The following is a 20,495-nucleotide window of genomic DNA, read 5'->3' on the forward strand; positions in this document are numbered from 1 at the left end:
GGGCACCGGCGGGGGCTGCGGGCGCCCGGCTCCCCGCCCGGCCCGGCCCGCTCCCGGCGCGCGGCCGCCGCAGCTCCCGCAGCCGGCTAGGAGACCGTTCCCGAAGCCGGCGCAACTTGCGTCGGACCCTCTGTGAGCGGCAGCGGCGGCGGCGGCGCGCGCGGGGCCGGGCGGGAGCGGGCGAGGCGTGCGGGCGCCCGGCGCGATGCCTCCGGCCGGCGGCCCCCGAGCGCCGCGTCCCGCCGCGCTGCCCCGCAGCCTGTCCCGCCTGCGCGAGTGCCCGGGCCGCTCCCGCATCGTGCTGGCGCTCGGGGCCACGCAGATGGCGCTCGGATGCCTGATCGTGGCCGTCAGCTTCGCCGCGCTGGCGCTCACCACCTCGGCCCGCGTCCGCCACTCCTGCCCCTTCTGGGCCGGCTTCTCGGTGAGTGTCCGCGGCCGGGCGGGTTCGGGTCCCGGGGACGGCGAGGGCGGGGGACGGGGGACGCTGCGGCCGCCGGGACAAGCCACCGCGGGCGGCAAGTTCCGGTGGCCAACGCCGGGGCCGGGCAGCTGCCGCGCTGGGCGCAGTTCGAAACTCCGAGCGGAATAACTCCAGGGCCGGGTCGCCGCTCTCGGAGCATCGCGTTCCCGCTCCTATTGCGCTGATCCCCGGAGTTACTTTTCTTAGAGGAAACAGCAGCCCGGCGCCCGCGGTCCTCCGAGCCCGCAGCGGCCCGAGGGAGCGCCGGGGACCGCGCGCGCGGAGACGGACGACCTCGCCGGCCGCGGCCGAGGCGAGGAGGTGGGATCCGAACCCAGAGCGAAGCAGCGTCTGGGCGCGCCTCTCGCCTTCACGGCGGCCCTGGTCGGGGGTGAGGGGCGCGGGGCACGTCCCGTCGGGTTGCGGCTCAGCCCGGATGTTGGGGACCGGCCGGACCCCGTGGTCAGTCGCCGACTTGGCTTCGGGGACTTCTGGTTTCCCGCGTCCGCCCTCAACGGTGTGGCTTGTGGGTGGCGGGACTGGGCGGGCGACCCGCATCCGGCGTCCTGCGGGGAGCGGGGGCGGGGGGCGGTGGAGAAGGACGGGGGATGGCGTGCTTTCTGAGCTCCAGACCTCGGGAATGACTGATTTTCAGACTCTTAGCCACCAAATCACAGAAGCCAGTGATGAACAAATACCCGTAGAAGAAAGACACCGGGACATCTCTATTAAAGTAACTGTCCCCAAGAGTTAATTTTTTGGCGTTTTGTAGCATTTTGCTGACGGTTTCCCCCCATATCAACAAAGAATGGACATTATGGGAATGGGAGAGAGAGATGCAGAGCAGATATTTATGAAGAGAGGCTCTTGTTCTGAGAACTCCTGACATCTGTAACTTGATTTGGTGTATGGTGCTGAAATACATCGCATAGGCTTGTAAACTCAGTATGTTTTGATTCCATCTACAGAATTCCAAACTAAGCCTTTATAACTAATGTTTGCTATTTGTTCTTGAGTTTTAACGTTTGAAAAATTGGTCCAGCTTTGCTTATTTGTTGATTTCATAATGGACTTTGTTCTCTAAGTTCATTGCATGGCTTTTACCCTAACGTCTGAGCAAAATTGCCTCTGGAACACCTCGATCGATACAGGTGTGGCTGTTCATCCTAATGGGGGTATTAATTTTCAAAGCTTACTTCAGATCAAGGGTGAGACTTGGGAGAGCTGAATAGAGACAACAGAATGTGTGGTCACAGCTGGGAGTGTTCAGATGAAAGAGAGGCAGTTGGAGGCAAGCGCACGGGAGCGGTGATTCAAATGCCCGTCTATGTATAGTTTTCGCACATCTGTTGCATGGTTTTAGCATTATTTAATATGCATTGTTTTCATGTCTGTCTAGTGGGCACTGAGGTTTAAGTCTGTTGGAACCAGCCTACAGGTGGCAGACTGTAGTGGTGAATTAGCTCCACTTCCTAGCTCCTCCCTGAACCCCCCCTTCCTGGTTTAGCTTTGGGTTCCCAAGGGTGTGGAAAGAAAACTGTCTTTTAATAATAAATCTAAAGGGGAAAACATTAAGTGGACACAGCAGGAAAGCTATTTATGTGAAAAATGCAAATCCACTCCGTTTTAGTTTAAGGAGTTAAATAAATGTGTAAAACAGTTAATTCAGTTTGCATTTGCAGTGTTAATTTTCTTCAACAACTCCAACCTGTTCTTTTTTTCTTCCCTTAAAAGGCAGTATCTCCCTCTGTTGCCCAGGCTGGAATGCAGTGGCATTATCGTAGCACACTGAAGCCTGGAACCCCTGGGCTGAAGTGATCCTCCTGCCTCTGATTCACAAGTAGCTGGGACTACAGGTGTGTACCACCATGCCTGGCTAATATTAAAACACCTTTTTTTTTTTTTTTTTTTTTTTTTTTTGGAGATGGGGTCTTACTATGTTGACCCGGCTGGATTCAAACTCACACTCCTTACCTTAAGGGATCCTCCTGCCTCAGCCTCCCAAAGCACTGGGATTACAAGCTTGAGCCACTGTGCCTGGCTTATAACCTGTTAGTTCTAACTTCCCATGTTTCAGAATAATTCCACAAAGTTCTGCTATGTATGGACATTCCTCTAGGCTCTGGGGATCAACAATGAACACAGCATAGTCTGCTTACATTTTAGAGATGATAAAGTAACTTCTGTCCTGCGTCCTCCATCTCCCACGTTCCTGTCTGTTTTCATGGGCTTCTTTTTTGTCTTCAGACTTTTCTGTCTTCAGACTTACTTTGCTGCAAGCGCCTGGAAGGTTCTTTCAGGATGGTACAGTGCATACCATTCACCCGTTGTCTCCAGCCCTTTGCAGAAACCCTGAGTGGTTCCAGCTGTGTTGGGACAGATTTGGACATTAACATGGTTGCGAGTGGGGAACATGGAGCCATTGCCATATATACGCCCGCTCTCTGAGATTGGTGAAACTGCCTCACCAAGGTTGTTCTTCATTTAAGAATGGCAGCTGGGCTGGCTGGGGTGGCTGGGCTGGCTTTATACAGAAATCCACACTGTGGGACTTAAAGGTGTGCTCTGGTTTCTCTAAATCTCCTAAAATGAGACCTATGTGCTCATTAGCAACACGTGGCTTTCTAGGCCCTCTCTGTAGTTTGCACATAGTGAAAACCCATTGTAAAAAATAACTCTCGGCCTGGTGCAGTGGCTTACGCCTGTAATCTCAGCACTTTGGGAGGCCGAGGTCAGCGGATCATGAGGCCAAGAGATCGAGACCATCCTGGCCAACATGGTGAAACCCTGTCTTTACTAAAAATACAAAAATTAGCTGGGCGTGGTGGCACATGCCTGTATTCCCAGCTGCTCAGGAGGCTCAGGCAGGAGAATTGCTTGAACCTGGGAGGCGGAGGTTGCAGGGAGCCGAGATCACACCACTGTACTCCATTCTGGGTGACAGAACGAGACTCCATCTCAAACAAAACAAAACACAGCTTTTCTAGATGTAAGAAACAATAGCTAAGAAAGCCCACACTTAGTGAGCACTTGCTTATTGTGTGTGTAATAGCCCGTCACTCTGGTGGCCTCTGCCTGCTGGTGCTCAGGATCTTGTGTAGTTCCCTCTCCCTGAGTTTGGACTGGGCCTCTGATTTGCCTTAGCCAGTGGGACACCGCAGAACTGAGCCTGACCGTTCCAAGCCAAAGCCTTAAGAAATCTTGGTGCTTCTGCTGAGTAAACTGAGGGGAAGAGGGATGAGTGACTTGCCCAAGGTCACTCAGCTACAAAGTAGTTTTGAACTTAGTTGCTCTGACTTTAGAGGCCAAACTCCCATTAGGCAGAAGGGGATGAAATGAAGCATGCTGGTAAAGGGGTCCGCGTTGGCAAGGAGGCAGCACTCTGTTTCTTAGGAAAAGCATAAAACATGCCTGGAAAGGTGAAGATACAAGAGAAAGGTAAGGAGCCATTCCATTGGGGCAAGTTGAAGAAGTTGAAGGTTGAAAGGGGAGGACTCGGCAAGGTTGCAGATGTGAGGGGGAGGCAGGCCTGGCCAGAGGGCTGTGATGAACATAGAGCTGTGCAGTTTCCATTGTGTGAGGACCCCCTGCAGATGGTTTTCCTGTGCTGGGCTGTGCTGTTCAGTGAGTCAGCAGGTGGGTCCGTTCCCTTGTGGATAGACATCCTGTCCGTTTGGAGAGGTGATGAGCTGTGTTCATAATTGAGAAGACTAAGAGAGCTGGGTGGAGGTCTTGAACAGGTATCCTTTAATAGAGTAGCTTTGTTATTTTCTTGGATATTTTATTAATGCTGAGGACTCGGGGGCAAACAATTACATTGTGAGTAATCCACATTACCGGTTACATATGTTGATAAAGGCATAGCCATTGGGAGCTCACTCTCTCTCTCTCTCACACACACACACACGCACTCACTCTCTCTCTCTGTCTCTCTCTCTCTCTCTCTCTCTCTCTCTCAGTATGTTTTTCCTTTAAAAAGCAACTCCACTGGATTTTTTTCATACTCTGAAAGTAATATATACAAAGTAAAAATAACTGAAAATAAAAAAGTGACTGGGCATGGTGGCTCACACCTATAATCCCAACACTTTGGGACACTGAGGCAGGTGGACCACCTGAGGTCAGGAGTTCGAGACCAGTTGGGCCAAAATGGCGAAGCCTTGTCTCTGCTAAAAATACAAAAACTGGCCAGGCGTGATTGTGGGCACCTGTAATCCCAGCTACTTGAGAGACTGAGGCAGGAGAATAGCTTGAACCCAGGAGACGGTGGTTGCAGTGAGCCAAGGTCACGCCATTGCACTGCAGCCTGGGGGACAAGAGTGAAACTCCATCTCAAAAAAAACCACCAAAACCCCACAAACAATATGTAGCTTTTGTCTACCCCAATTTTCTATCCATAGACCACCAGCATTACCAGTGTTGTTTAATGCAATCCTTCTACGCTTTTCTTTATAATCATAAAATGTATTAGAATTTATATATATATGAAAAATGTTTTTCTTTTTAAAAACAATTTACAAAAATGATGTACCACCCATATTAGTCTGTAACTTCTTTTAAAAATTTAATGTATAACAAGTATTCCTAGCCATAACTCATTATTATTTTTAACTTAATGTCTATGGAATAGTCCAGAGTATGAATATTACAAGTTCTTCAGTTACTCTCCTGCTGGGAATAATTTCTACCAGTTCTGTGTCTCTACAAGCAATGCTGCTTATCCAGCCTGAGATGCCACTGCTTTTTTTTTTTTTTTTTTAAGGATAGATTCTCCAAAGTGGAATTGCTAGTCGGCGAGTATTCAAATTGGGAGTTTGTTAGCTATTTCTGGCTTAATTTTCACAAAAGAATGTAGGCACATCCACCCACAGAAGCCTACAGTGTGCGCCCCTTTTCCTGTCCTCTTGCAGCGTGGGATGTTAGCAATGCTGAACATTTTCATTAATTTGATGGAAGCAGAAAGATAGTTCATTGGATCTGAATTTCCATGAATACTTTATTATGCGTTGCAAATATTTTCTTCTTTTGCTTAATTTTTGGTGTCTTGCCAGATAGAAAATTTTAAAACTTTTAATATAGTGCATCAATTTTGGGAGTACTGACAGTTTTATCATACGAAATCTTCCAATTCAGAAACAGAGTATGCCTCTTCATTTCTTTGTTCCTTGTTTTATGCCCTTCAGAACACGTTTTATGGGGAAACGTTCGTGGTGGCAAAGTAGTTTTTCAGTCTCCCCTGAACTCCTCCTGGAAGCCAAACCGATCAGCAAGACAGCCATAGGTAAAGCTTAAAGAATATGGTCAACAAAGTGAGGGGGACTCTCTCCCCACCCATCTAATCCCTGGACTGGGTGGGCGTGGCCAAAGCACCAACATCAGAAGGACCTGGGAAAGAGCTGCTGTGGCCTCAGGGGAGTGATGGGAAATGAAAGGAACTATTGACACGTAGTATGTGGAAACCAAAAATTACCATGCGCTGCTCACCCCTAAAAGTAGAATAGAAGTCTGGACGGGCAGACCTGAGAGCAACTGGCAAAACTGGAAAGGGGCTCCCAGGCTTCTGGTGACAGGTGAGAGCAACCAACTGCGTGTGGACGTGGGATAATCATCGTCGATGTGGTGGCACAGGCCTTGGAGAATCTTAGAAATGCACAGCAAGTCCTCCCTTCTAGAAGGACAGCACCTCACCTTGAGCGTTACTGGAAACGTACACCAAATTGAGCAGAAGACAGATGGTGAGAGAGAGAATAGGTTCAGATGGTGGAGGTGTGGAGGGGGACCCCCCAAGGAAAAAGATCTCAAAAACTGCTTTAACAGCAAAAGATAACACCAAAAGCTGAGAGCCTATAGACTTGGAAAAGAAAGACTTCAACATTCTGGAGCTGGAGCAAAGGACTAGAGGCAAGAGATCTTTCTGAGCTTTACAGAGGTTCTGGACTTGGTGATGGGAAACAAGTGGTTACATGGAGAATTCCTATTTTGGGTCTTTCACAGATCAGTAGAGCCCAGTGGGAAAGCTATCTTAGTCCATCTTCATGAGGAACTTTCCTGATCTATTAGGAACTTCCTTCTAATAGATCCGGAAAATCCACCCCATTTAATCATGGACAACAAAAAAGGAATATAATCCAAACTCGTGCAACATTGATTCAGTGAAAACATAATGAAAATGAACATAATGGTACTACTGAAAATGAGAGCACATCAGAAAAATTATAAATTAATATCTCAATATAAGCTAAAAGAAAATAAAGTAAGAGTAGTATGAATCAGAAATTTTATTTTATTTATTTTTGAGATGGAGTCTCCCTTTGTTCCTCAGGCTGGAATGCAATGATGCAATCTTGTCTCACTGCAACCTCTGCCTCCCAGGTTCAAGCGATTCTCCTGCCTCAGCCCCTGGAGTAGTTGGGATTACAGGCTCACTCCACCATGCCCAGCTAATTTTTGTATTTTTAGTAGAGACAGGGTTTCACCATCTTAGCCAGGCTGGTCTCAAACTCCTCACCTCAAGTGATCCACCCACCTTGGCCTCCCAAAATGCTGGGATTACAGATGTGAGCCACTGCAACCGTCCTGAATCAGAAATTTTAAAAACTTCAAAAGATCTGGCTAGATGACAGGAAATTCTGGAGGGAGAACAGAGAGATGTCAGAAAAGAATTTGGAAAAAATGAGTTTCAAAAATGGAGACTAAATTAGAAGGAACACAAGAGCAAATAGATACCCTCAGGAAGCACGGAAATAAAAATAGAGGATTAAAAGGAGAAAAATTTTAAAAAGGGGGATAAAGTGAATTAAAGGAATGTAGGAGTCAGGCAAAGGAGGTCCAATATATATATAATTAGCATCTAGGGACAGAAAAAGCAGTAGAATAGCATAAATATTTAGAACTATATTTCAAGAAAACTTTCCTAAAATAAATGAAGATTTGAAAGGTTATATTGTGTAACTGGGAAAAATCAATGGAGAGTAGTCAACATTGATATGTTTCCCTGTAAAATAATGGATTTTAAAGATAACGAAAAAAACGTGACAGGGTGTGGTGGTTCATACCTGTAATTCCCGAACTTTGGGAGGCTGATGCAGGTGGATCACCTGAGGCAGGAGTTGAAGACCCACCTGGACAACATGAAAACACCCCATTTCTACCAAAAATACAAAAAATTAGTTGGACATGGTGGCACATGACTGTAGTTCCAAGCTACTCAAGAGGCTGAGGTGGGAGGATCCACCTGAGTCTGAGAGGTTGAGACTAGAGTGAGCTGAGATTGTGCCACTCCAGCCTAGGCAACAGAGAGACACCCTGTCTGAAAAACAAAAATAAAACAAACCACCAACAAAACACACACATGAAAACCCTCCCTTGGGCACCAGGTAAAAAAGTCCTAGTCATTTGGAGGTATGGTGCACTGGAATGCTCATAGCCAAACTCTATGCTCAAAAACAATGAAACGCTACATATTTTTTCTGGATTTTTTTTTTTGAAATAATTTCTAACTTATAGAAACATTGCAGAACAGAACTAAGAATTTCTGTGTTTCTTCACGTACATTCCTGAATTGTAAACATTTTATTGCATTTGCCCCATGGCTTGTGTTTGTTCACATTATCTTTCTCGAGGTAAAAAATACCTCAATTATCATTAGATTTTTTTCTCAATGTTTTGGGCAAAAGCTGTAGATGTGATGTTGCATCACCCCTAAAAAACTCGGTGTATATTCTCACCACTCATGGATACTCTTTCCATACTCATCATAAACCTCTCCAGATTAGGAAATCAGCCCTGGAAGAACACTGTCATCCAACTGTAGACCCCATTCCAATTCATTGTCATCCAATCTATAGACCTCATTTCAATTTCATCAACTGCCCAAATAGTGATTCTTTTCCTCTCTGGCTCAGGGTCCTACCCAGGAACATGGCACATTTCTTGTGTCTCTTTACTCTCCTCAGTCTTTCTCTCTGTCTCACGTTTTCCACAGTTTTGAAGAGCACAGGATGACCCTGAACCTGGATCCATCTGATTTATCCTCATGGCCAGACTTAGCTCATACGTTTTTGGCAGAACGATCCCAAAGATGCCATGCTTTTCTCAGTGCATCCTATCAGGAGGCATTGATGTCAGCCCTTCCCACTACTGGTGATATTCACCTTGATCACCTAATGTTATTGCTGTCTGCCAGGTGTCATCTTTTTAAATTCACCATTTCCCCTTTGATTATAATTTGTATGGGGAAGTCTCAGATTCTGCCAATATCCTGTTTTTGGTCAAACCTCTATCTTTCAGTTTTTACTTCTGTTGATTATTGCCACCCAAATCAGCCTCGTCTCTGATGGTTGCCAAGTCATAGTTTTCTATTTCCATCATTCCTTCTACATTTATTAATTGTTACTCTACTGTAGGAAGAGCTTTCCCATTCTCTCCTATGTATGTATGGATGGATTTATGAATTCATTTTAGAGCGTGGGGTGCAGATATCTCTTCAACATACTGATTTCATTTTCTTTGGATATATACCCAAAGGTGGAATTGCTGCATAGGATAGTTCTATTTTTATGTTTTAACGGAGTTTCTGTACTGTTTTCCATCATGGGCATACTAACTTACCTTCTTACCAGCAATGAAATCGTTCCCCTTTCTCCATATCTTACCAACACTTGCTGTCTTTTGTCTTTTTGAAAAAAGCCATTCTAACAGGTGTGAGGTGACATCTCATTGTGGTTTAGATTTGTTTTTCCCTGATGATTAGTGATGTTGAGCATTTTTTTCCATATGCTTGTTGGCCATTTGTATGTCTTCTTTTAAGAAATGTATATTCATGAACTCCAACCTCTCTCTCCTGTGCATCTCCATTCTTCTAGTGGTGACACTTTCCCCTTTAAAAATCTATTTAAATCTGCCTTTTCTATTAGTACACCAGACTACATGACGGCTGTGATCAAGATCTCCCTCACTGAAGCCAAATGGTTTCTTTATACTTCCACCACCCCCATCTTTTACTCTCTAACCCCACAGGAAGAATCCCTGTCCCTGGTTCATTTTAAAATCTTCAAAAGAAAACAGACCTTGCACGGTCTACATAATTTGAGTATGTGAAAGAGTTTTTTTTTCTTTTGTATTTCACCTTTTTATTTGGGAGAATTTTGAAAAGGTCAAAAGTACTATATCCGATAGTTTTATTGAAGAGTAATGAAATTCTAATAAAGCCTGGGACGTTTTCTTCAGACTCTGTTGTTCCCTTGTTTGTTGGTGAGATTAAAACCCATGTGGGGTTTTCTTGCCATCACAGAGCTCTTCTCAGGATGACAGTCATGGAAGGAAATACGTTGACAGACACAGAAACGGCTAGAACACAGCTTCCTCTCCGTCCCCAGGACCTCGCCCTCCTTGGCTCCCCATAGGCACCTGCTGCTGGGAACATCACCTGATGGTTGGGAAGGGGGGTTTTCTCAGGGCCTTTGAGAAGCCTCTCCTGCCTTTGTGGCAGAGGTGGGGTACGCAATGGCTCCTCTGAGCTTTTCTGGAGCTCTGGCTACATGTCTGCCTGTGTGTTGGCCAGGTGCAGCCCAGCCTCTCTCTCTGGAGGCCTAACAAATCTAAGATGCGGTTCCCAGGCCCACTGTCCCCTGGTGTGCCCGGGCTTCAGGCCTACCTGCATTACATTCCTGCATTTAAGCATTTAAATTTTTTCTCCCAGCTTTACTGAGTTGTGATGTTTGACAAAAAATTTGTCATACTCAAGGTATATGTTTAAGGTATACAGTACGGTGTTTTGATATAAGTATACCTGTGAAGTGATTCCCACAATCAAGCTAATTGACATATCCATCACCTGACATGGTTACGTGTGTGTGTGTGTGTGTGTGTGTGTGTGTGTGTGTGAATATTTATGATCTACTCTCTTAACAGACTTCAAGTATACAAGACAGTATTATGAACTGTACTTGCCAGGCTATACGTTAGAACCCCAGTGCAGACCCATCTTATAACTGAAAATGTGCACACTTTGGCCAACGTCTCCCCATTGTTGAAATCATGTTTTGGAATTGTAGTTTCAATTTATAAGCTTGGACTGCTCTTATCTGTACTTCCAACTGCTGATGAAAGTGTCATAATTTACCTGAAGGACACAGTACAGTGACATGGGGGGTGACACATGCAGCCTGCAGGAATGGAGGGTGTTAAAACACTGGCATTTGTAGGGGAGGAAGGGGTGTTGGTGAGTCAAGTATTTAGAGTGTAATAAATGTAAACAAACGACTTCCTTCGCCTCCCAGCTACTAGAGCCTGTGACATAATTATCACATAAACATTCAAGTTCTTTGTTCTAAAATAAATCCTTAAAGTTTAAGCTCATTCTGTTGCAGAGAAAACAGAGAACATGTGGAACTTCATGAAAAACCACATTTTTATTTCAAAAGTAAACCTCGAAGTTAACTAATTATAAGAGATGTGCTGGCTTCTCATCTGTAATGAGAAATTATAGATAATGGCTTTGATAGTGAATAGGGATAGTGATTTTGAAAGACATTTTTTGAACCCTCAACAGAATTTGAAAGGATTATGATAATGATACCTACTTAACATGTTAATAAGCAACTTAGCCACAATGAGCAGATACTCATCAGTCTCCTGATTTCTAAAAAAAACGCATCTTTTTTCAATTATACCTGAGTTCTTTTCTACCATTTGCAAAGGGATACTACTTTTTTAGAACCTGATTTCTGACCCAGTATCAGAAAAAAGCAGAGGAACATATAGCATCTGCCTCGCACCTGCCAATTCATTGAATCCAGCATTGGAGACACCCAGGTCTTCTCTCTAGGCCTGCGCCTGTCTTTGGCGCCTTGAGAGGGTATGAGGCTCCCCAGGGCGGACTCCTCAAGAAGCAGAAGGAACACCTAAGAAATGCGAGCAGGTTAACAGGCTGTGAGTCTATTACAGCCTAGTCAGTAGCTGCTCCTCAAGATTGACTTTTTCTTTGGAAAAAAGAGAATGTGTTTAAAAAGTATACACACACACACACACACACACACACAGTCACACATATATCTCATGACAATTTATTATTTAATTGTCACATCATCAATAACAACAACAAAACAAAGAAGAAAACAAAAACCTTTGAAACTCCCTGAGCAAAGCACCTGCCCAGTGACTTCCGAAGTTCTACTTCAAAAGTTCTACCTATGGATGCTCCCACTGGCCCAGATGCATGCCTCTTGGTGCGTGGGGTGACATCTGAGAGAGCTTAAGGAAGTAGAGAAGCACTGTTTCTGTGTGGAGAAAGAGGCCTGGTGTGACACATTCCCCTGGTACTGAAAGCACTTTTTTAAAGTATGTATATGTGTGTGTGTATATATATATAGAGAGATACATATATATATACACATACATACACACAGTAATGTGTTATATATAATATATATGATGTATAATGTGTATTATGTATAACGTATATTATATATAATGTATAATGTGCTTTTCATATATTCTGTTATCTTTTTCATATATTACTAATCGTTTCATATATTACCAATTCTTTTCATATATTGCTGTTAGGATCATCATCACCATATGGTTTTATAAAACCACATATATATGGTTTTATGCACAGATACATACTTACATATATGAAAACATATGTTTTATGATGGTGATGATAATCATGGAGATGATGATAGTAACAGCAATGTATGTTCATGGAAATAAGCAGACAGTATGGAAAGGTACAGAATGAAAGCAGAAACTACTCTTCAGCTCCTGCCCTCCCTGTTCCTCAGAGCTAAATATTTCAACCGTCTGTTGTTACTTCTTCGCTGGCAAGCACACCGTTGTCTTCAAAACCGACGTCACTCAAGAAGCGTCTAATGCCAGTCTGGTTTGTCTTTTGTTGCTAACCTAACCTGTTTTTCTGGAAGCTGCTAGGGTCTACTCTTTGTTCTTGGTGTTCTGATATTTTGCAGAACTTAGTGATGGCTCTTAGCTACTCAATGTGTCCTTTCTTTAATGCTAAAAAAATTGTTGAGTATTTCCTCACGTCTTATTTCTCTTTTATGGAAGTCCTGTTACTTAGGCGTCTGACTTTCTATTTTGATCTTCCAGGTCTCTTAACTTCTCTCTCATAGTTTCCACTTCTGTGCTTCTGTGCTTTTTGCTTTATAATCCAGGAGATTTCTTTAATTCCATCTTCTGGACCATCTATTGAATTTTTAAAATTTTTATTTTTTTCAGTTGTGTAAATATATGGGGTAGAAGTATGATTTTGTTACATGCACAGATCGTATAGTGGTCAACTCAGGGCTTTTAGGGTATCCATAACTAAAATACTGAACATTTTTCCCATTAAGTACATCTGTGACACAGGATTGGACAGTTGAAAGGACTCTGAGACTCCCCAGGTTATATTTGGATAAGGCTACCTTCTTTTTCTATTATTTTTTGAGATGGAGTCTCACTCTGTTGCCCAGGCTGGAGTGCAGTGACACGATCTTGGCTCACTGCAACCTTCAACCCCCAGGTTCAAGTGATTCTCCTGCCTCAGCCTCCTGAGTAGCTGGGACTACAGGTGTGAGCCACCACACCCGGCCTGGCTTTCTTTTTTTAAGAGTTGAGGTCTTGCTGTGTCACCCAGGCTGGAGTGCAGTGGTGTGATCATATTTCACTACAGCCTCAGACTCCTAGGCTCAGGCAACCCTCCTGATTCAGCCTCCCAAGTAGCTGGGACTACAAGTGTCAGGAGCATGCCCAGCTAATTTTTAAATTTTTTGTAGAGATGGGTTCTTGCTGTGTTGACCAGGCTGGTCTCAAATTCCTGGCCTCAAGAAACCCTCCCACCTCAGCCTCCCAAAGTGTTGGGATTACAGGTGTGAGCCATTGTGCCAAAGGGAAGTGGTGCAGGGCAGGAGGAGGAAGTTCTCACAGGCCAATACCAGAGAGGTCCAGCCCACCCGTGTGCTGCTCCTGGGGCCTTTCTCTGTCACACAGGATGTACTTTGTCTTCAGATTGTGAATCATTAAGATATTGATGACTGAGTGTGTGGCTTATGCCTACAATCCCAGCACTTTGGGAGGCCGAGGTGGGCGGATCACCTGATGTCGGGAGTTGGAGACCAGCCTAACCAACATGGGGAAACCCCGTCTCTACTAAAAACATAAAATTAGCCAGGTGTGGTGGCACATTCCTGTAATCCCACCTACTCGGGAGGCTGAGGCAGGAGCATCGCTTCAACCTGGGAGGTGGAGGTTGTGGTGAGCTGATATTGTGCCATTGCATTCCAGCCTGGGCAACAAAAGCAAAACTCTGTCTGGGGGGAATAAAAGATATTGGCAAGACTCTTGGCCTTGGGAGCAACAGGCTCGTCGGAGGAGGAGTCTTTCCTATCCCTTTGGTCAGGTTTCTAGAACCAGGATGCATGACAAATTCAGTGACAGAAACTCGGAGAACCAGGTGCAGACCATTATGCTGAATGTTTTCTATAAACCGTCTGACGGCACAGCTTGCCCCTGGTCGGTCCTGGGCCCGCATGGGTCGACATTAGTTGCTAGTTGTTACAGTTCATCCCTATGTGGCTGAAGATCTCAGTGGTGGTTCTGAGCCTCTCTGGAGACTTAGCACAGGATTGTAACAGAACAGTTGAGATTAACTTGTTATTTTGTACAGTATTTTTTATTATCATTTATATTTTCTGCTACATTTTCTTAGTATTTGTCTTATTAAGCCTCTCTGGAGACTTAGCACAGGGTTGTAACAGAACAGGTGAGATTAACTTGTTATTTTATACATTATCTTTTGTTATCATTTATCTGTTCTGCGACATTTTCTTAGTATTTGTCTTATCTTTTGGTTGCATATATATATATTTTTATTTCTACCTGACGGTATTCATTAGAATTAAGGGAGATAAGTTTTCTAGTTTCCTCCGGGGTCAGTTTTTCTGTGTATTGCTCTAAATCTTTATATTTGATGATTTTGGTTTTCCTTAACAGTCTGGTGGCCCTTAGCTGTCCTTTGATGTTTATAGGGTTGATTAAAAGGTGTTTGGCATGTTTCCTTCTATGTCCCTGACCTCCCCATCAAATGGAGGCATGGCCTGGCTCTGTCTGGTTGTGGAATAGCATGTCGGCTGGAGGCCTCCATGCTTGGGCTGGGTATAGGTAGCTGCTTCTTCTGCCGTATCTTGGGCTATTATGAAGATGTCTGCTCTGGAGCATGACTTCTCAGTTTGAAAGTGGAAGAGGCTGATGGCTCTTTTCTTTGGGGAGCTGCCTCTTCTGCCATATTTTGGGCTAATATGAAGAGTGTCTGCTCTGGGGCATGACTTCTTAGTTTGAAAGTGGAAGAGGCTGATGGCTCATTTCTTTGGGGAGTACAGCATTCTTTTTTTCCTCTGCCTGATAACACATCCTAGGGCTGTAGGTGCTGGCGTGAGGCATGGTGGTCTGGAGGCCTGGATCTGTCTGTATGCTGCAGGTAGCCTTTAGTCCCCTGGTTTTCGATCCTGCTTATTGCTTTTGCTGTTGGAACTTGTGTACTCTGGGGGTTCCTGGGTGAAGCTCATCTTATCCCTCTAAAGCCGTTTTCCTTCATGTGCTTAGTTGAGACTCTTCTCTCTGCTCCTCTGGCAGTAATTGATCTTAACTTTTATTCACAACTTCCAGTGGCCGTCTTTCCTCTTCCACCCAAATGAACTCCAGCAGCAGAACTCCAGGGGCGCAGCTCACAGTCTCAGAGACTGATTAGCAGGGCCCATCTCCAGCTAGCGCTCTCTGGAGTCCAGTTTTCCAAGTTTCATTCTATATCTCTCTTTCTACAGCCTGGTGGAAACTTTTTGGACCTCACTCTGGTTATTGCAAGAATAATAGTTTTGAAAATTTAAATTGACCCATTTTTTTCCTTTTGTGAATCATATTGGCCTGCTGCTCTTCCACTCATTAAATCAAGGGTGTTCATTGTTTGGGGGAAGAGCAGGCACTATCTAGAACAAAAATATCCCTACACGTCTTCCACCATGATGGAGGAGCCGTAAGCTAGCACAGGGCGAGGAAAATGTGTAGAGCAGAGGTGGACAAACTTTCTGTACAGAGGAGTCAGTGTTTAGGCTTTGTGGCCATATGGTCTTTTGTGCCGACTACTCAACTCTGCCATCGTAGTGTGGAGGCAGCCATAGGTCATTCATCAGTGAAAGGGGATAGCTGTGTTCTAGTCTAACTTTGTTTATAAAAGCAGCAGGCCAGACTTGGCCCAGGGGTTATAGTTTGTTGACCTCTGGTGTAGAAGATTGGGTCTGAAATTTCCCATGGACAGTGTGTGGAATAAACGCTCCTGCAAGGTTCCCTGTTGCTGTGGGAGATGTTAAACATAGCAGACAGGGAAGAGTCAGGCGCTGTCGCAGGGCCCCTCGTGGTGGGCAAAGAGACCTCCCTAGATGAGGCTGTGGGACAGATGTCCATAGCTGGACCCTGTGGAGACTGTAGCCCAGTCTCAGAGGGTCCTCAGGGCCGCCCAAAGCAGAGGTGTGACAGAGCAGCAAGGGGAAATGGCCATGCTCCCTGGGAATGATGACTGTGTAGTGCCCCTGCAAGGAACACTCTGGAAGTGGCCACAGCAAGGGCAGGGCTGACATCGAGAGACAGGGCCAGCGGATCAGCAGGAGGATATTCCTAGGCCTAGATTCCTCTCTCCCTGCACCACTGAACACTTCTGTCACTCACACAGGTGTCTGCATTTGAAGCCGCTACCTCCCTCCTCCTGACATACCCCCTTGCTGACTTCACATCTGCACTTGGACAAGTCATAGACACTTAAAATTCAGGATGTCTGGCTGGACACGGTGGCTCACGCCTATAATCCTAGCACTTTGGGAGGCTGAAGCAGGTGGATTACAAAGTCAGGGGATTGAGACCACCCTGGCAAACATGGTGAAACCCCGTCTCTACTCAAAATACAAAAAAATTAGCCAGGCACGGTAGCATGTGCCTGTAGTCCCAGCTACTCAGAGGCTGAGGCAGGAGAATCACATGAACCTGGGAGGTGGAGGTTGCAGTGAGCTGGGGCTATGCCACTGCACTCTAGCCTGGGTGATGGAGCGAGACTCTTATCTAAAAAAAAAAAAAAAAAAAAATTCAGGATGTCCCCAACCAAGCTGCTCATTTCCCCTCCAAATAAATATCGTCTCTGTTTTCAAGGAATGGAATCACCATTCACCCGGTTTCTCCAGTGAGACACCAGTGGTCCTTCCTAACATAGTCACTTGTCATCCCAGTGATTCTTCTTCAAAAACACTGACTTCTGCCCGCTGTGTCTGTCTTACCCAGGTTATTCTGGTAGCCCGGTAACTGGCTTCTCCACTTCTGCTCTTGTCCTTCAGTCGGCCCTTCACGTGGCATCCGGAGAATCTTTATGACATCTTTGTGAGATGTCATATTCAGTTACAGTTTTGGTAACTGTGGACCAGGTGTTGGAACTAACCCAACATCTTGGAGCTAGCAAAGCTGGACAGCTGGAATATGGGTTGGGTCGATGTGGTGGGCGGAATTGTGGTCCCCCGGAGAAGCCCACATCTCAGTCCCTAGAAGCCGTGAATCTGTCCCTCTCATGGCAAAAAGGAGCTTTGTGGATCTGATTTGCTTGAGGATCTTGAGACGGGAGACCATCGTGGATGATTTCGGTAGGCCTCGTGTAATCACAGGGTCCTCCTAAGAGGGAGACAGAAGATCTGAGTCAGTAATAGGAGGTCAGATGAGGTATGCAATGGCTGGAATGATGGAAGAGAGCCATGAGCCAAGGAGGGCAGGTGGCCTCTGGAAGCCAGGAATGGCAGGGGAGTGGATTCACCCCTGGAACCCCAGGAGGAACCAGGCCCGCAACCCCTTGAAGTTAGCCCAGTGAGACTTATTTGCACCTCTGACCTTCAGAATGTAGGATGATAGCTGCTGTACGTCGCCAGGTTTGTGGAATTTGTTACAGCAGCAATAGAAAACTAATGCCGCGGAGACATTCGGGGGACACAGGAGGGGAGGGTTGTTTACCTGCTGGTGGTTCAAGAATGATTAGTCAGAAATCCAGGGGGTCAGCCACTTGGCAGGCAGGGCTGTGTGGGGTGAGGGTAGCAGGCGTGGCTTCCACATCATCCAGATCCAAGGCCTGCCTCTGGTGAGTGCTGGTGGGGTGGGTACAGCCACCTGTATGTGAAGGTGTAACCAGAGCGATCACAAGAGCTAATGAGTGCTGACTTTTGCCAGACTCGATTCTATTGGTATTTCACATCAGCTCATTTAAACCCAGCAGTAATCCCTGAGGAATGGGTAGTATGTCTTGTCCTCATTTTGTACAGCTGACCCTTGAACAGTGCAGGGTTAGAGGCACTGATTCCCTCTGCAGCTGAAAATCTACGTATAGCTAACTACTAATAGCCTCCTATTGACTGGGAACATTAGTGATCATGTAAATAGATGACTAATAGATCTTTTGTATATGTGTTATATGCTGTATTCTTACAATAAAGTAAGCGAGAGGAAAGAAAAATCATTAAGAAAATCATAAGGAAGAGAAAATGTATTCACTATTCATTAAGTGGAGATGGATCATCATAAAGATCTTCGTCCTTGTCATCTTTCCATTGAGTGGGCTGAGGAGGAAAGAGGAGAGCTTAGTTTTGCTGTGTGCAGGTGGCAGAGAAGGAAGAGATGGAGGAGGACATGGAGGCAGTGAAGGAGGTGGAGGAGGAGGTGGTTGAAGAGTTGGGGGAGGTGGGGGAGGAGGTGGAGGTGGAGGAGGTGGGGGAGGAGGTGGAGGTGGAGGAGGAGGAGGTGGTTGAGGAGGTGGAGGAGGTGGTTGAGGAGGTGGAGGTGGAGGTGGAGGTGGAGGTGGAGGTGGAGGAGGAGGTGGAGGAGGAGGTGGTTGAAGAGGTGGAGGAGGTGGGGGAGGAGGTGGAGGTGGAGGAGGAGGAGGTGGCTGAAGAGATGGAGGAGGAGGTGGTTGAAGAGGTGGAGGAGGTGGTTGAAGAGGTGGAGGAGGTGGGGGAGGAGGTGGAGGAGGTGGGGGAGGAGGTGGAGGAGGTGGGGGAGGAGGTGGAAGTGAAGGAGGAGGAGGAAGTGGGGGAGGAGGTGGAAGTGAAGGAGGAGGAGGAAGTGGGGGAGGAGGTGGAAGTGAAGGAGGAGGAGTAAGTGGAGGAGGAAGTGGAGGAGGAGGAGGTGGTTGAGGAGGTGGAGGAGATGGAGAAGGTGGAGGTGGAGGAGGAGGAGGTGGGGGAGGAGGTGCAGGCGGAGGAGGAGGTGGTTGAAGAGGTGGAGGAGGTGGGGGAGGAGGTGGAAGTGGAGGTGGAGGAGGAGATGGTTGAAGAGATGGAGGAGGTGGAGGAGTAGGTGGAGGTGGAGGAGGAGGTGGTTGAGGTGGAGGAGGTGGAGGTGGGGGAGGAGGTGGAGGTGGGGGAGGAGGTGATTGAAGAGGTGGGGGGAGGAGGTGGAGGTGGAGGAGGAGGAGGTGGGAGAGGAGGTGAAGAAGGAGGAGGTGGGGGAGGAGATGGAGGTGGAGGAGGAGTTGGTTGAAGAGGTGGAGGAGGTGGGGGAGGAGGTGGAGGAGGAGGAAGTGGAGGAGGAGGTGGTTGAAGAGGTGGAGGAGGTGGGGGAGGTGGGGGAGGAGGTGGGGGAGGTGGGGGAGGAGGTGAGGGAGGTGGGGGAGGAGGTGGAGGTGGGGGAGGAGGTGGAGGTGGAGGAGGAGGTAGGGGAGGTGGGGGAGGAGGTGGAGGTGGGGGAGGAGGTGGAGAAAACCCATGTGGCATTACTCATCCTACCTGGCCGGCTGGGATATGGGAGTGGGAGAGGGAGACCCCAGTTACGGGAAAGAGCAGAGCCTTTCTCCTGTGGGGTGGCTTTGGGGCTACTGGCATGCTACCACTCCTGGCTCATTTTTTTTAATTTTAATTTTTGTAGAGAAGAGGTCTCGCTATGTTACCCAGACTGGCCTCAAACTCCTGGGCTCAAGTGATGCACCTGCCTTGGTCTTTCAAAGTGTTGGGATTACAAGTGTGAGCACTGTGCCTGGCCAGGAATTTGAAAAGTCTTATGGTGCTCTATTGAATGACTGTAATGTAATTTGTTTAATAAGCTTCCATGGAGCTGACATTTTTGTGTATCTCATTTTTATTACAACATACTTGGAAGTATTGCTAACATTTGTAAGACTGTTCATGAGGTAATCTCTAGCCAAGAGATTTCTAGGTCAAGAGGTGCATGCATTTTTGATGGAAATGGGTCTTTCCAATTGCCCCCAGGACAGGCTGTACAGTTTACACACCACACAGCAGTGAGTGAGAAGGCCTGAGCCCTCCCCTGGCTTAGCACCACAGCCACCTCCTCCAAGATGCCTCGATGACCACTCTATTTTTTTTTTAATTTGAGACGGGGTCTCGCTCTGTCGCCTGGGCTGGAGCGCAGTGGCGTGATCTCGGCTCACTGCAATCTCTGCCTCCCAGGTTCAAGTGGTTCCCCTGCCTCAGCCTCCCGTGTAGCTGGGATTACAGGCACGCAGCACCATGACCAGCTAATTTTTTTGTGTTTGGTGGAGATGGGGTTTCACCATGTTGGCCAGGATAGTCTCGATCTCCTGACCTCGTGATCCACCTGCCTCGGCCTCCCAAAGTGCTAGGATTGCAGGCGTGAGCCACCGCGTCTGGCCTGACCACTCTATTTTAAGGAGCACTTTCTCTTCACTTGTCCTGATTTTTATCTTCCTTCGGCGAACTTATTACTATCTGAAATTTGTTTTTTTCACTAAAATCTAAACTCCATAAAGATAAAGATTTTGCAAACCACAGTGTCTCTCTAATGCCCAGCCTGTGATGGACCTGTAGACCCTCAATATTTGTTAAATGAATTTATGAATTGATTTTGATTCATTATATTGTAAAATATGATAGAGCCAATTCCCCTTGCCTCTCCTTCCCCCTTTCCTCCCCTTTCTTTCCTTCCTTCCCTTTTTCCCTCCCTTCATCCTTTCCTTCCTCCCCTCATTCCTTCCTCCCTCCTC

At 46.5% G+C, this 20,495-nt stretch overlaps 1 protein-coding gene across 3 annotated transcripts in view; it reads left to right on the forward strand.

Moving 5' to 3' along the window:
• Window positions 1-205: 205 nt before the first annotated feature.
• The window catches only part of FAM189A1 (family with sequence similarity 189 member A1), a 394,185-nt gene continuing 373,895 nt past the window's right edge, over window positions 206-20,495 (forward strand). Inside the window, exon 1 of one of the 3 annotated variants that reach the window (XM_032259933.1) lies at window positions 206-424. In XM_032259933.1, coding sequence (XP_032115824.1) covers window positions 206-424 — 219 coding nt within the window. The remainder of the gene's footprint in view (window positions 425-20,495) is intronic. The other 2 variants (XM_032259934.1, XM_032259935.1) reach the window with 2 other exon arrangements.

The sequence above is a fragment of the Sapajus apella genome, unplaced genomic scaffold (assembly GCF_009761245.1).
Source record: "Sapajus apella isolate SASKATOON/1434 unplaced genomic scaffold, GSC_monkey_1.0 scaffold113, whole genome shotgun sequence".
Classification (NCBI taxonomy): Eukaryota; Metazoa; Chordata; class Mammalia; order Primates; family Cebidae; genus Sapajus; species Sapajus apella.